Genomic DNA, 14,995 nt, shown 5'->3' on the forward strand with positions numbered 1-14,995 from the left:
ATTTACTTAAAAGGCTACCCTATACAACCAACTGCTCTGTTGTAGTGTGGTGCTAAAGTTCAGCCACAATGACACCAGTGTAGCTTGGGAAATCCCTACAATGTAGCTTTGTTCAATTTTTATATTTTCAACTGCTTTTTAATATGGAAGCAAATGATCACTGTTGCTCAAGGTATGCAGCTCTGGCCATTTTTTAGGGAAACGTTTTGTCAGTCAAGAAAAGTTTGGAGGTGGTACTGTGTCAGTGTATCACTTTTATGCAAACACTTTCCTCAGTGTTTAGGATGTTCCTGAGCAATCCTTTGTAAAGGTATAATAGCAAATGTTAGGAGCAACATCCAGTTATGTCCACTTGATTTCCAGTTTATCTTGTCCCCCAATCCTTTGCAGATTTGGAAGGATGTGCAAATAACTGTTCATGCCTATGCTGGATCTCACCAAAAGTGTCAGCTTCTGAATACAGCAACCCAGTCCTCACATGCCATTAAGAGCCCTCTGTGAATTCATATTAGAGCTATGCTGGGAGAAACCACACCAGAGAGATAGCATACTATAGCAGGGGTAGGTAACTTTCAGCGGATGGGCATAGATACAGCTGCTAGGCTATATCCACCTGACAATATATATGGTAGGGGGCAGGTAAAGGAGGGGCTTGGACAAGGGCTGTGCAGACACTGTCTTATCCAAGCCAAAAGACACAAAAACGTCTTTCATGACTTGGAGGACTGCACATTCCTTAGGGTCATGGGGTAATAGACTGAATGCCAAAGTAAATGTGAGCAGAGATTTGTGACAGCCATTTTTTAAAAAAATTATAAAATATAATGAAACTTCCACAGTAGCCAGCCACTATACTTAGTCTTTATTGTCTTTGATTGAAGTTTAATCCACATTTTATAGTCCCTATGGTATAAAAAAACCACTTACACTGGAGGTATAGTAAAAAAAAAAAGTTGTGTTTTTTAAAAAACAATGATAGATTGAGCTTTTTAGGGGAGTCTGCGCTGCAATTCCATAAATAGTTGTACAGTAACAGCCATTTGACAGTTGAGCCTTAAGGCTTGACATTAGAGTCTACAGTTTCTGGATTAGTATTGCAGATGCGCCGCCACCTCCATTACAGATTCCAGCAAGGCCATACTCTCCTTGCTTCAATGCATGGGCCATGTGAACAACAATTCTTGCTCCAGACATCCTAAAACAGAAAAAGCACCCTAGTTAAGTTTTGAGTTGTATAGATTGGCGGAAACGCTAGCACTTAACTCATAAATCAGCTTTTTCAGCCTGTGCCTTAGAATCAGCATAGTGCTAAATAATATCTAGCTGAAGCAAAAGAGAGTAGCACTAGAGATAAGTAGTTTGTGACAAACCTGTCTCACACATGTGCTAATCTATGACAACCACACACTACAGTGTCCTGGAGGATGAGTTAGGATGGAACTATGCCAAGGGGGAAGGGAGGCAAAAGATGTGAGAAAAAAAGGACATGGGAATGGAATCAATAGGGAAGAAGTCATAGAATCATAGAGTTGGAAGAGACCACAAGGGCCATCCAGTCCAACCCCCTGCCAAGCAGGAAACGCCATCAAAGCATTCCTGACAGATGGCTGTCAAGCCTTTGCTTAAAGACCTCCAAAGAAGGAGACTTCACCACACTCCTTGGCAGCAAATTCCACTGTCGAACAGCTCTTACTGTCAGGAAGTTATTGTGGGTCTGTCTAATGCAGAACTGGCCAGCTTAGCAACAACTCTTCATTGTCTTAGGTCTTTCGCAGCCGCCCTGTTCCCAAACTAGATGCACTGATCCATGGTCCCAAGACTTGGAGACAACTTTTTCAGTCATCATGGCTGAGATTTCCCAATCTATTGTGTCTACTGCACCAATTGATTAAGACACTACCAAACACAATAGACATTAATGAGGGTGTTGATGGTTTGAAGTTGGCACCATTACGCAATTTTATTTCCTAGTGGATTATGAAGCAGGGTACTTAGAATATTGCAAACTATTAATAATTTTAGTTTAAATAAGACTAGGCATTTTTAAAAGTACCAAGAGCAAGCACTTAAAATGCACCATGTCAAATGCTGTTTCAAGGGGCATCTACTTAAGTAAATTTATACATCAGAACTTAGGAATGCTTTCTGCCTTCTTACATTTAACTGCTGTTACCAAAGCTATAATAACTAAGTATTTGCCTTTGCTGTGGATGGGAGGGTCAGATACAGATTTCTTTTTATTGTGCAAACAAATGTATTACTTCACTTACCCAATTGGATGTCCCAAAGAGACTGCTCCTCCATGAATGTTCACCTTTTGCGGATCAACATCCAGCATTTTAATGTTGGCTAGGACAACAACACTGAATGCTTCATTAATTTCCCACATTTTAATATCTTCCTTTTTTAGACCTGTCTGATTAAGTATCTGGAAAAAGTCAGAAACACATAGATAAAAGGTAATATTTCTTCACCAACAGGGTCTGAGGGTACTTGCCCTTCTGTTTTAATTGAGATATAAAATGGGTCACTGGCACAATTGGGACTGTAGTTCAAGAGACATCCAACCATAAAGATAAACATTTCAAATGACTTGAAGCCACAAGTCAGGTAAAAAAAATTCCAGCAATTACCACTGCCTACAGCAGTCAGTGAGGATTCAAGCAAATACAGTACTTTCTCTAGAAAACAATAAACTCAGTCCCTGTATTACGAAATCCATGTGTACCAGTTTCTGATCAAATCTAAGGTCTGAGATACTTCAGAATTCAATATTAATAAACTGTAATTAGTTCCGTGTTTCGCTAAAATACCAGCATTAACATAAGAGAGTGAGTTGTAGATTTCAAGCAGTAAAGCAACTGGAGTAACACATATTTAATTGTCCACTTAAATTACTTACAGTGTTGCTGAGAAATGTCATCTAACATTTTTGTTTTACTCAAATATATTTTGCTTTTCAGGTCAATTTTAAAAAACCACTTTGTTATCAGTAGCTAGTGAACACCAAAAAGGAAAATAAAAGTACAAAGGTCAACAGAAAAAAAAACAGTGAGAAGATTCAGAAGCAAGTTGCATTATGGTTTTGGCAGAAGCTTTCTAAGAAACATTCCATGTTTGATTGGCATTAAGTCTTATTATCCAATATTCTGAATACTTCTGAAGTATAAGTATTACTGTTTGACGTACTGTGTTAAGTATGAGAGCCTGCCTTGAGGAAGATTTTAATTTGAAGGTAGGGGAATGCTATAAAATGATTACCTTAGGAACTGCATGTGCTGGTGCAATTGGAAAGTCAATAGGATCAACAGCAGCATCTGCAAAACCTGCAAAAGGGCAAATGTGAGGCAGAAAGGAAACCTCATTATTGGTATGCATAGAAGCAGCATTTAGAGTACCTGCAATAGATGCTTACAGCCTCTCTGGCAAAATCCTGGATATTAATGCTTAAAAAAATGTAAGCATGGCAGTCTTAGAGGAACAACTGAGACATCCCAAAGACCCCTGAATTCTCTGGAGTTTGGCAAATTGTCAAGCTATGACCATTCAGCCAAAAAGCAGTCCTTTCAACCTAACCTACTGATAAAAGGCAAAGTCAAACAAAGTTTAACCCATTATCTGCCAGTATCAATCATTTCCCAACATTTCACTAGAAAGTCAAGAAGATTCTTACCTACTATTTTAGCCAATGGTTTAGCATTCAGCCTTTGGGCTGCTTCTGAAGTCATCAGTACTAATGCAGCTGCTCCATCATTCAGTGTACTGGCATTGGCAGCAGTTACAGTTCCTGAAAGAAGCGGCAATGTGAATATAGTGCATTCCTCAGTAGCATCCTAAATTCCAGTCTGCGTCAATCCTTATTCAAAACACTGGGCACACAACATACAGCAATTCAAATTCAACAAGGCTGGCATATCAAAGCACACATCCATATAAACCATTTCACTGAAGGAAATGCAGGTATGTTTAAATGAAAAATGCAATCTGGCCACCAAGAGCTGAAAGCAACTTTTACTACATTAAAAACCAGGCATCACTTTTTCCGAGCTTACCGTTTTCTTTCTGAAAAACAGCCCTCAGTTTTGGAACTTTACTGAAATCAACACGCTTGTACTCCTCGTCTTCTTTAATCTCTGTGTCTGGTTTCCCTAAAATAAAACTTTATTTAGTCAAACAATTTCAGACTTCTTTGTGGCTGGACAGCTGGCACTCCCTAATTTCACAAGGAACAGCAGAATATGCAAAGGCTACAGTTAAGCATGCTTCAAATCATTGTCTCATTTCTTGCTCCATCACTGCCCTAAGCCTCCTGTGAAAGGGGGGGGACTTCCCAGCAGGCCACAAAACTTTTTTTGGGGGGGGGGGGGGACACAGAAATAAAACTAAAACCTCAGCTTGGAAGGTCAGAAAACACAAAAACCTTAATATCGGTTTATTGGAGTGGATGTAGCAACCGAGTAATTTCGTTGTTCCCGCAAGGGGACAATGACAATAAAGATATATTATCTTATAATATGGGGGTAGGGCTGAAAACAGAAATGGTCTCTATTTCAGTAAAAAGAAACAAAGTAAAATATGTTGAGTCTTCATTTCATAGACAAGCTATGTTTGCCAGAATGCATACACTTTACACCATTTCAGTACATAGTTTATCATAAAACAGAAGGTGGGGAGGTATTATATATGAAATCATACTACCTTTCTGAGAAATAGTAACTGGGACAATTTCCTTTGCAAAAACTCCCGACTCCCAACCTTCCTTGCTTCTGGTGTAAGATTTTATGGCATAGGCATCTTGATCTTCCCGTGATATAGTAAACTTCTTTGCAGTATTCTCTGCGCAATTACCCTGGGGAGGCAGACAGGAAATCACTGAAAGTCATTTAAAAAACTGGACAGGTTTGTGTAGATCAGCTGTGCTGTCGCCAAAATCCCCACTTTTGAGTTTAATGGACTCAAGTAAGTTTGAAACAAGAATGTAGTCCTATTTTCCCAACAATTAGCTGCTCATGGCTCAGTGTTCCCATACCTTATATTCAGCAACTGAACTGAGTAAGCAGACTTTTATATGTGTGTAATTTATACCACGAACACGCACAGAATGTTTAAAGCTGTTAACACTTGTTATCAAATACTAATTTGGGGATAGGGTGGGTGGACTTGGGAAAAAAAACCCTCTAGATTCCTCTCTAGGTCAAAGTTCTTGACCTTTCAGATGACCTTCACATGATTGTAAACTCTGGCCAGAATCCTATGGTCATCCTATGGTCTGTATGGACTAGATAAGCATGTACAGTCAAAGCAGTTGTTGAGCAAAAATAAATAAATTGAACATTCCGGAGCCATTTCTGAGGGGGGGGGGAGGAATTGCTTGTTAACACTGTCAGCATGGGCTGCCATACGTCTGGATTTTCCAGGACATTTCACCAGAAAATTCTATGAACAAAACCCTAATATTGTGCAACTGCACACACAGAGTGTTTACAGTTTCTTTCCTTTCTCATTTGCAGATATCTTATAGATTAGGTGGAGACTTATTTTTATTTTTTTATTTGCATATCCATAAGTTCAATATCCAGGGACAGATGGTGTTTAAACAAATAAAAGATCTCCTGGATTGGGCATTACATCCGGTGGAGGGGGGGGAGCTCTTACTTCAGCTCCTGAACTCAACAAATGTAGGCTTTGGATCAGGAAAGTATCTGAACATCCTATTTGCCAAGAAAACCTTAAAAAAAGGCAGAACAACAAAAATAGGCTGCCACGAAACTTGCAAGATATTAAAACTTGTATTTACCATGTGAATTTTGTTGTAAACATCTGTCAAGCCATCTTTTACAATCAAGTCTTCAAGCTTTACTCCTCCATAAGGTGTTGCTCCTCTGACCATTGTGTAGGGTACATTAGACATGCTCTCCATTCCACCAGCTACCATCACATCCTGTTTCAACAAATTATATACAGCTTTTTCCGACTTACAAGGCGGATGAAAACAAAATACTAAAGAGTGCAATACTATTGTCCCTGGGAAGGCCTAGGATACAGCATATTTTCCCCTCTGTCAACAGAATATCCATTCTTCCAGAACGTCCCCCCCCCCCAAAAGGAGGAAATATGCCAGCCCCGGAGTTGGCATACTGATTTTCCTGCCCACTATGACTTCTGCAAGAGAAATAAAAACCCTGAAAAACCACCAGCAGCCCACCTTCCACCCTGCCAGTGCAAGCCCAGCAAGGCTATGGCGGTTCCTTCATCTTTCACTTTCCCTCCCACACCTTTGAATTGCGTGGCTCAGATCTAAAGGATGTTTTGAGGCTCCCATTAGGCAAAAAAGTTGCATTGCAATTCATCATACAATATAAATGGTAAATAAACAATAACAAACACAGGAATGGGAAACCTGTAGCCCTTCAAAAGAATTTGGACTACAACTCCCATAATTCCTGATCACTGGCCATGCTGCCTGGGCTAATGGGAATTTTAGTCCAACATAATCTGGAGGACCATAAAGTCTCATTTCCTTTGAGGGTTTATACATACACACACAAAAAAAAAATCAAGCAGTGTATAAATTTTATTAAATAAATAAATGAAATAATTTATAAAAATCCTCAGCTAGTCACACAGTTATTAATTTCCCTCCCACTGATTATGCTAATCTTCATGTTGCATATCCTTTTAATGTCCCCCCCCCCAATTGTGTAGATTTAATATAAAATGTTAATAGTTTGGTTGTCCCCCGTCTGTATTGGGAGAGAATGGAAGAGTGTGCCTTCGGGGGTGAAGTCAAACTGTTGGAAAGTTACAGGAAATAACATAGACAAGTCAGATACTAAAGCCGTACCAGCACAATAATCAAAGCAGTGTGGGTTGGTAAAGTTGGCAAGAAATCTGAGATTATACATTTCCACGTATTTACAAGTCTTCTGAATATACTGACTCTCCTACCTGGCTCCCACATGCCAGACTCTGTGCTGCCATCATAATAGATTTCATTCCAGAAGCACAAACTTTGTTGACAGTCGTGCAAGGAGTAGAAACTGGTAAACCTGAGCCAAATTAAGATAAAAATAAACTTCTAAGAATTGTCAGCCAACTGCATATATGGAATATATCAAGTTGCTTTAATCAATTAAAAAGGAACTCATGCCAAAGAATCCCACTGACTTTCCTGATACCATGTGTTTTTCAGACCAGTAGTGTCCTCTCATACTAGTCTCAGTTCTATAAAGATGAAAGACCATTCCTGACATCTCCGGTAGTCCCTTCCATTTATAACATTTTCTTTGGGATTCAACCCTTTGACTTCACCACATCAGAAAACCAGCAACATGTTATTGGACAACATATTACCTCCCCACCACCATATATGCTAAGGACACCCCACTAGGCTGAAGTGAAAGTACAGAAGGAGAAAAAGAGGAAAGGGTAACTCAAAAAATGTTCCAGTTCTGATTATGGCAGTTTGAAGAAAACAGAAGGCCGATTCAGATTAAAATTCAAACTCAGATTAATTTGTTGAGTATTATGTGAATCGTACTCCTCAGTTATTTACCTCCGTTTTATAATTTAGCAGTGAATCTTACTCATTGAGGGTTGTATCCAATGTCATCTCTGTGCTAGTGAAAAATGCTTCAATTTCTCCCCCACTGTAGCTCCCTGCACACCCTCAGAATCTACTCTAGAAGTTTGGGAGACCCACTGGAACTGATTCAGGGGGCTCCGGAGGAGCTGCGGGGTGTGGGGAGAAGAGGTCCCACTTCATGAAAGGAAATCTACTCATGCATTGTTGGATTTATGACTTGTGCCCTAAGAAGTCATGAGCCATAAAAGAGTTTTAGTACCTGCACCAAGGGTTGCTTGTCTTGCAGGAGCTTGTCCTTGTCCAGCCTGAATAACATTGCCCATGTAGACTTCTTTCACTTCTTGTGCAGGGATACCTAATGGCAAAAATCAGAGAAGGCATTTTTCCAATCAGAAAGTGATATTAGGCTCATAAAATGAAAGAGAAAAGAAACAACACCTGGGTAAGAAGGATGAAATAGATGCTGAAGCTGCCACTTAGCTTTTGTTTATGGACAAAACTGAGGAGTGAAGTTAAGTCTTTAAAAAGCTCATCTAGATTGCAACTCTCCCTGCTTTTAGCTCAGAACCTCTACGCAAAACCACTTTTGAAGTGGCGCAGCGTAGGTACTTTTTTGCAAGTTTTAGCACAATGCTTGCTGTACAAATTTGGTCATCATTGCTTTAGTCCCTGGGTTACTCACTTGAATGCAAATGGCCAAAACTGAAAGTTGGACAGGTCTGCAATAAATCATCCTTGAAGCATGTCAAAACTGAGAATCAACCAGGGGAGAGGGTAGCAGAGTAATGACAATGGAGGACTAAGAATTGCTCAAAAGCAGACCAAGTGTGACATGCTTTAAAAAGGATGACATACTTTACAGCTACACCTTGGGCACATGCATAATTGATTTCTTTAAAGAACAGCATGAATACTTACTGGCTAATTTGTGGCAAGGGGTGATTACAACCAACACTGGCTGCTATTTAACCTGGATCAGAAGAGATGGTGAATATTTTCCAAACAATCCATCCCCATCCCACCCTGTTCCACACAGCCTTCTGAACAGAGTCCGGACTTACCTGCTCTTTCAATTGCGCCTTTAATTGCAATGGAACCAAGTTTAGTGGCTGGCTGTGATGAAAGGGATCCTTGGAAAGAGCCAATGGGTGTCCGGACAGCACTTACAATTACTACTTCCTAACAAACAAAACCATTGCAATGATTATGACAGTGACCCACAGAAAGGTATATTCTCAAGGCTTAAGTTCAGTTATAATAATAATAATAATAATAATAATAATAATAATAATAATAATAATAATAATAATAATAATATATTATTTATACCCCACCCATCTGGCTGGGTTCCACCAGCCACTCTGGGCGGCTTCCAACAAAACACTAAAATACAGAAATCCATCAAACATTAAAAGCTTCCCTAAACAGGGCTGCCTTGAGATGCCTTCTAAAGGTCTGGTAATTGTTATTCTCTTTGACCTCTGGTGGGAAGGCCCTCTGCCTGGTTCCCTGTAACTTGGCATCTTGTAGCGAGGGAACCTTTTAATTAGTAAGATGAGACTTAGCAGTTATCAAAGTAAGTGTATGCTCCAGAAACATCTGGTTATTGCTGTATGATGGGTTGTGTAGTGGTTAAAGTATCAGATTAGGACCTGGGAGACCAGGGTTCTAGTCCCCTTAACCATGAAACTTGATGGGTGAACTTGGGCCACAGTCTCTCAGCCTAACCTACTCCACAGGATTATTGCAAGGATGAAATTGACGGAGAACCACCTTGAACTCCTTGGAGGAAAGCTGGGATATATATGTAAAAATAAATAAATAAGTTAATTGGTATGTCTCTTTACTCAAAGATAATATGCTGTTATATCTTAGCAAGATGGTTGTACAACTGCTGATAATTAAAGGAAACAAGACATACAGATGGGAGAACTTCCTACTTATTCTTTTTTGCCAGGGAGTGAGTAGGTGGATCAGACAGCATGATAATATAAATAATATTATCTAGTGGCTGGAAAACATTGAGAGGGGAGGAAACTTCATTGCAGGTTTTGCAGCAACCCATGTAGGCCAAATTATAGGCATTCTACTTAGACAGTTTCAAAAGAGAACACAAGTTATTTGCAGCAGTGAGACAACAAAATTCTATGGCATCCTAGAGTCATAGCTGTCAAGTTTTCCCTTTTCTCGCGAGGAAGCCTATTCAGCTTAAGGAAATTTCCCTTAAAAAAAGCGAGAACTTGACAGCTATGCCTAGAGTCTATTTATTATGGCACACACTTTGACAACAACAACTTTTTGGATAGGAACCCCTTTTATCAGAAGCATGCAGCAAGGTAACCTTTTCAAGTATGCAATAGATAGACATGTATCATTCTTAGGGCCAGACTAGATAGGATGCTGAATGTATTGCTTTTTAATTGCTAATAGACGTGAGGAATGGTAGAGTGTTTTGTCAGGCTGTGGTGTGGAGCAAATCAGATTTAACCCTTAGCCCCTAGGCCAGAGCTTTCCCAACTATATGTAGAGACACGTTAGTGCAGGGGTCCCCAGACTTACCGCGCCGACCGCACGGCGGGCCGGAGGGCAGGGGAGTGCGCGCACAGTGGGCCGGAGGGCGGGGGAGTGCGCGCCCGTGCGCATGCGCACACGCGCACGGTCGGGGGAAAAATCGCCGAAAATCGCTTGTGCACATGCGTATGGGCCTCCCCCGACCCGGAAGTGCATTGGAAATGACCTCTTCTGGGTCGGGAGAGGCCCATACGCATGCGCACAAAGGATTTTCGGCGATTTTTTGCCGATTTTTAAGATCGTTGCCGCGCCGCGCGCCGTAAGAGCGGGCGGCGGCAGCGGGGGTCGTTGCGGGCCGGATTGGGAGGCCGATTGGGCCGCATCCGGCCCGGGGGCCGTAGTTTGGGGACCCCTGCGTTAGTGTGTCGGCTGCAGTGTGTGTGTCGAGCGAATGCTGGAAAAGGGTTAGTTTAACCTCTGGTTTGCTAGTAAAACTGAATTACTGTGTTGTGAAATGATGTATGTCTAAAAACTGTGTCACCAACATGAAGTTCAGAAAACACTGCCCTAGGCTGTGGTCCCAGTGAAAATTTTCCTCCCTTGGCCACTATCAGCCCCATCAGGAAAGCTTACATTGGTACCAATAGTTCCTCCTAAAACGAAAATGCATCTGTGTCGGCAAGGCATCTTTTGTCAGGACCACAGCAGATGAGGAATGAGTTAGAAAACCCTGCACACCATAGTCCTGGCAAAAATCCCCTCCCCTAATATGTTTCATTTGCCATTTAAAACCAAAGGCACATCAGGAAGAGATATGTTTGGCATCACACCTAGTCTAGCCCTTAATCCACTTAATATATCTCAACTCGCTGTTTGAAAGAACATGGTCTCGTAGAGCTGGGCAAAGTATGGTATTGCCATAGCAAATTCCTGAAGTCCTGTTACAATTGATACTTACATTTAAGCCACGTTGTGATGAGTAGCCTCTGCTTGCATAAGTTAACATCTGAAAAAAGAGTTTATTTTTCAGTAAGTGCAAAAACATCTGGTTTACTGATTCAAAAATATTGTGTTTTTCCATTTAACATATTTTAAACAAGCTACTTAAATACACTTGTTTCTTTTTCTTAATACTTTGAAGCTTTAGAATTATTCTTATTCTTATCATCATTTGCTACTCTATGAAATACTTCCAGAAGTCAATAGGCAGAAAAGGGCAATAACAATGTCATAACTTTATGAAGAATTTTCACGCAATATACCTTTACAGAAATCCTGATGCTTAAAATAACTGTCGGTTAAACAATATTGCAATAGTGTACAATCCTATTGCAAAACAAGTCAGTGCTGCTGAGTTATGTTATTTGGCAATTTACCCTTTTGATCTTATAACCTTTAGCCCATTTAGGTTAACAAACTCTGACAGACACACTGAGCAGTTTTTAATCTCTCTATTTTAGCCTCTCTATTTAGATAACTTTTGCCACAGTAAGCAGTTGCACATAAAGATGAGGATCCAGGTTTATTCTTTTTAGCAGCTTCCATGCACGCTCTAGAGGAGTGCTGTTTTAAAGGGGGCCATTGCTCCTTGATACAAACATAACTTATGAATGATATTAGATGCATAAACACCATGAGACAACCACCACAGCAGCAGATTTTGAGCATCATTGAGGACAGCAGAACGGAGGGCAGATTTTATCCAAAAAAGGCAAACTCCACCAGAAGGTTCTCCTGTAGATGACCCCTTACACAGGAGATCTTCTGATGGACCATACCTCCTCATGTTCATTTGGAGAAAGAGGAAAGCAGATCTGCTGATTGGCTTTTCTGTCTCAAGCAACAAAGTATATTGGGCTGTCTCTGCTCCAGAGAGCTCCTTTACCTTTAAGAGGTGAACTACAGAGCAAGAATTAGTAGCATGTAAGTTGCAGTTCTAGCTTCAGATTATTGGGGGCGCTGGCAGGCTGTCTTCTGTGGGCCCCCCATTTCCAGCACCTGTGGCCACTTGAGCCCCTGGACTGCTGCTGCAGTCATTAGCTTCTGCCTCCCACAAGGCAACTTGCAGTGTCTGCTTTTGCAAGGACTGGAGTGGGCCCTGGCAAATGTCCATGGCCATAAGTGTCAATGCCACCACAGGATAAAACCCATTTTTATTTTTTATATTTAAAATGCAAGTGTTAACAACATTAAAGGTTTAAAGCAGGCACTCATGGGGGAAGTGAATGGGAAGTGATGTGACCTTGCAGCAACTTGATCCCCACCTCTTCTTCTTCTTTGGCGATCACTCGTAGCCGAGTAAGGTTGTCTTCCATAAACACAGTTTTAGCAATGGGTCCGTAAGTGACTGTGGGGGCCAATTCTGGATCCACACGTCCTTCCACAGTGGGGACATTGGTTTCCAGGAGGGAGTTGATTAGCACGTTTCTCCCTTGCGTCCTGAGATCGAGTTTCTTCAAAGCCCATGACACCTTTGGTAAAGGCTGTTCTCCAACTGGAGTGCTCACATGCCAGTGTTTCCCAGTTGTCAGTGTTTATACTATGTTTTTTAAGATTTGCCTTGAGACAGATTTTAAACCTCTTTTGTTGACCACCAGCATTATGCTTTCCATTTTTAAGTTCGGAATAGAGTACAGTGGTAGCTCTACTTACGAATTTAATGCGTTCCAAACGCAAATTCGCAAGTTGAAAAAAATTGTGAGTTGAATCCCATAGGAATGCATTGGGAGAAAAAATGTGTAAGTCAAAGCAACCCTATCTAAAAAAATCGTAAGTAGAAAAAATCCTATCTAAACCGCATCCAAGATGGTGGATGGAGCTCCGTTTGTAAGTAGAAACATTCGTAAGTAGAGTTATTCGCAAGTAGAGGTACCACTGTAGTTGCTTTGGAAGACAATCATCAGGCATCCGCACAATATGACCAGTCCAACGAAGTTGATGTTGAAGAATCATTGCTTCAACACTGGTGATCTTTGCTTCTGTCAGAAGTCCCTACTGGCATTAATGAGCGACTCTCAACCCTTCGAATAAAGCTCTCCAAAAACCTACAGGCTACTATTATAAGCACTTATGCACCAACACTGGAAGCCGATGAAGACATTAAAGAAAAAATTTACGCTCAGCTGGATACCGTCCTATCAGAGACACCTAAGGAAGATAAAATTATCCTCCGTCCTGGGTGATTTTAATGCAAGAGTTGGGCGAGATTTCGATCTGTGGCCTGGGCCTGGGACTATTGGGAAAGGAGTTGGCAACAGCAACCAGAACGGAATCTTACTTTTGACAATATATGCAGCACACAACCTTGTTATTACCAACACACTTTTTCAACAGAAAAATAAATTTAAAACTTCATGGAGGCATCCTCGGTCAAACCACTGGCACCTTTAGACTATGGTATTGTCCGTGCTAAAGATCCCCATGATGTGCGCCTTACCAGATCCCCACTACACTCTCTGTGTGTGTTAGAATTCAAAGGTAGCAAGAGTTTGGAAGTATACCACATCCAAAGACAATCACATTTGAAACATTATGCAATGCACAGGGAAACATCCTTAAAAAACATTTTTTTAAAAAGGGCAGCAAAACACGGGGGAGGTCACAACAATAAGATTTGCGTTTTTCAGGAACGATTTATTAAGAGAGAGAAAATATAGGGGACCGCTCGAACACGGGTCTCCTCGTCTCGCTCCAGCCAAGCAAGACTTTGCCGCCTCAGGTGGACTTGTCCTGGCGCATGCGCGCAGGCCCGGCCTAAGAGGCACAAGGCGCTGACGCAGGGAAGGGCGAAGGGAGGCGGGGCTCGCCGCTTAGCCCGCTGTGCCTCAGGTGGGCTCTACCGTCCCTGAGGGGAAGCGCGGAGGACAAAGGCAGCTGGGCCCGTCCGTCAGGGGAAAGCGGGACCTCCATAAGCAAACCACCCCTCCGGCCTGGCCTTTTCATTCCCCCTCCTCACCCGAAGCGTCTTCGGCACCTGCCGCCCGCCCAACATCTTCGCTCTCGCGCCGGCCTCCGCAGTACCAGCAGCCGCCCTCAGGACCCCTTCAGCTGCCTCAGCAACGGAGCTCAAAGCAGCGCGAGAGCCACCGCCGTCACCTTCAGAAGAGCACGCCCAGCCGGGCCCACCCCCACCCCTTGACCTAGCCAATAGGAGCCCAAGGGCGGACCCGCCGTTTAATCCCCCCCCCGCCCCCTGTGCTTGATTTGTGTGCCTCCGGTCTGAGGAGGGGAGGGCGCGTCAAGTTGGCAGAAATCCTATTGGAGCCTGAAGAGGAGTGGGCGTGGCTATTAGAGAGCAATGCTATTGGAGAGGGAGGGGGCGTTGGAATTAATAAGCGGCGCTCATTGGACAGGGGTAGAGGTTGGGGAAAGGGCAAGGAAGAGACGCTCTATCCTTGGTTGAGAGGGAGGGGCTTAGCAGTTCCCAACATCATTAGTTGGTCTTTAAGGTGCTACTGAAGGAATTTTTTTATTTCCCAACATCAAAGTGAACCGCTTGAAGGACATTCCCTTCCCTCAGAGAATTCTGGGCACTGTAGTTTGTTAAGGGCGCTGGGCATTGTAGCTCTGAGAAGAGTAAACTGCAGAGCCCAGAATTCTTTGTGAGAAGGAATGTGCTTCGAATGTGCTTTGAACAGTATAGTGTGCACACAGTAGGCAGGGATGTAGACAGTTTAGGTTGGGATGGAATTGTGCAATCGTAGAATTGGAAGGGACCACAAGGGTCATCTAGTCCAACCCCCTGCAACACAGGAATCTTTTAGCCAATGTGGGGCTCAAACTCACAACCCTGAAATTAGGAGTCTCGTGCTCCACCGACTGAGCTACTTTGTTTGAAGAGGGAGCTTTCACTATTGCTCCCCACTACCACAATTGTGCAATGGCTAAGCAAGTTCTGAG

General features: G+C 42.2%; 1 protein-coding gene across 1 annotated transcript; it reads right to left on the reverse strand.

Annotated features, from left to right (window-relative positions):
• Positions 1–845: 845 nt before the first annotated feature.
• ACAT1 (acetyl-CoA acetyltransferase 1) lies at positions 846–14,237 on the reverse strand. Its single transcript, XM_035116748.3, has 12 exons — positions 14,052–14,237; positions 11,055–11,102; positions 8,647–8,764; positions 7,845–7,940; positions 6,949–7,049; positions 5,798–5,941; positions 4,699–4,849; positions 4,053–4,148; positions 3,674–3,787; positions 3,262–3,326; positions 2,271–2,428; positions 846–1,195 (listed from the first exon to the last, which is right to left on the reverse strand). The coding sequence occupies exons 1-12, from the start codon at positions 14,085–14,087 to the stop codon at positions 1,075–1,077; spliced, it is 1,248 nt and encodes a 415-aa protein (XP_034972639.1). The 5' UTR covers positions 14,088–14,237; the 3' UTR covers positions 846–1,074.
• Positions 14,238–14,995: the final 758 nt, after the last annotated feature.

This window comes from Zootoca vivipara, chromosome 4 (genome assembly GCF_965207765.1).
Source record: "Zootoca vivipara chromosome 4, rZooViv2.hap1.1, whole genome shotgun sequence".
Taxonomy (NCBI): Eukaryota; Metazoa; Chordata; class Lepidosauria; order Squamata; family Lacertidae; genus Zootoca; species Zootoca vivipara.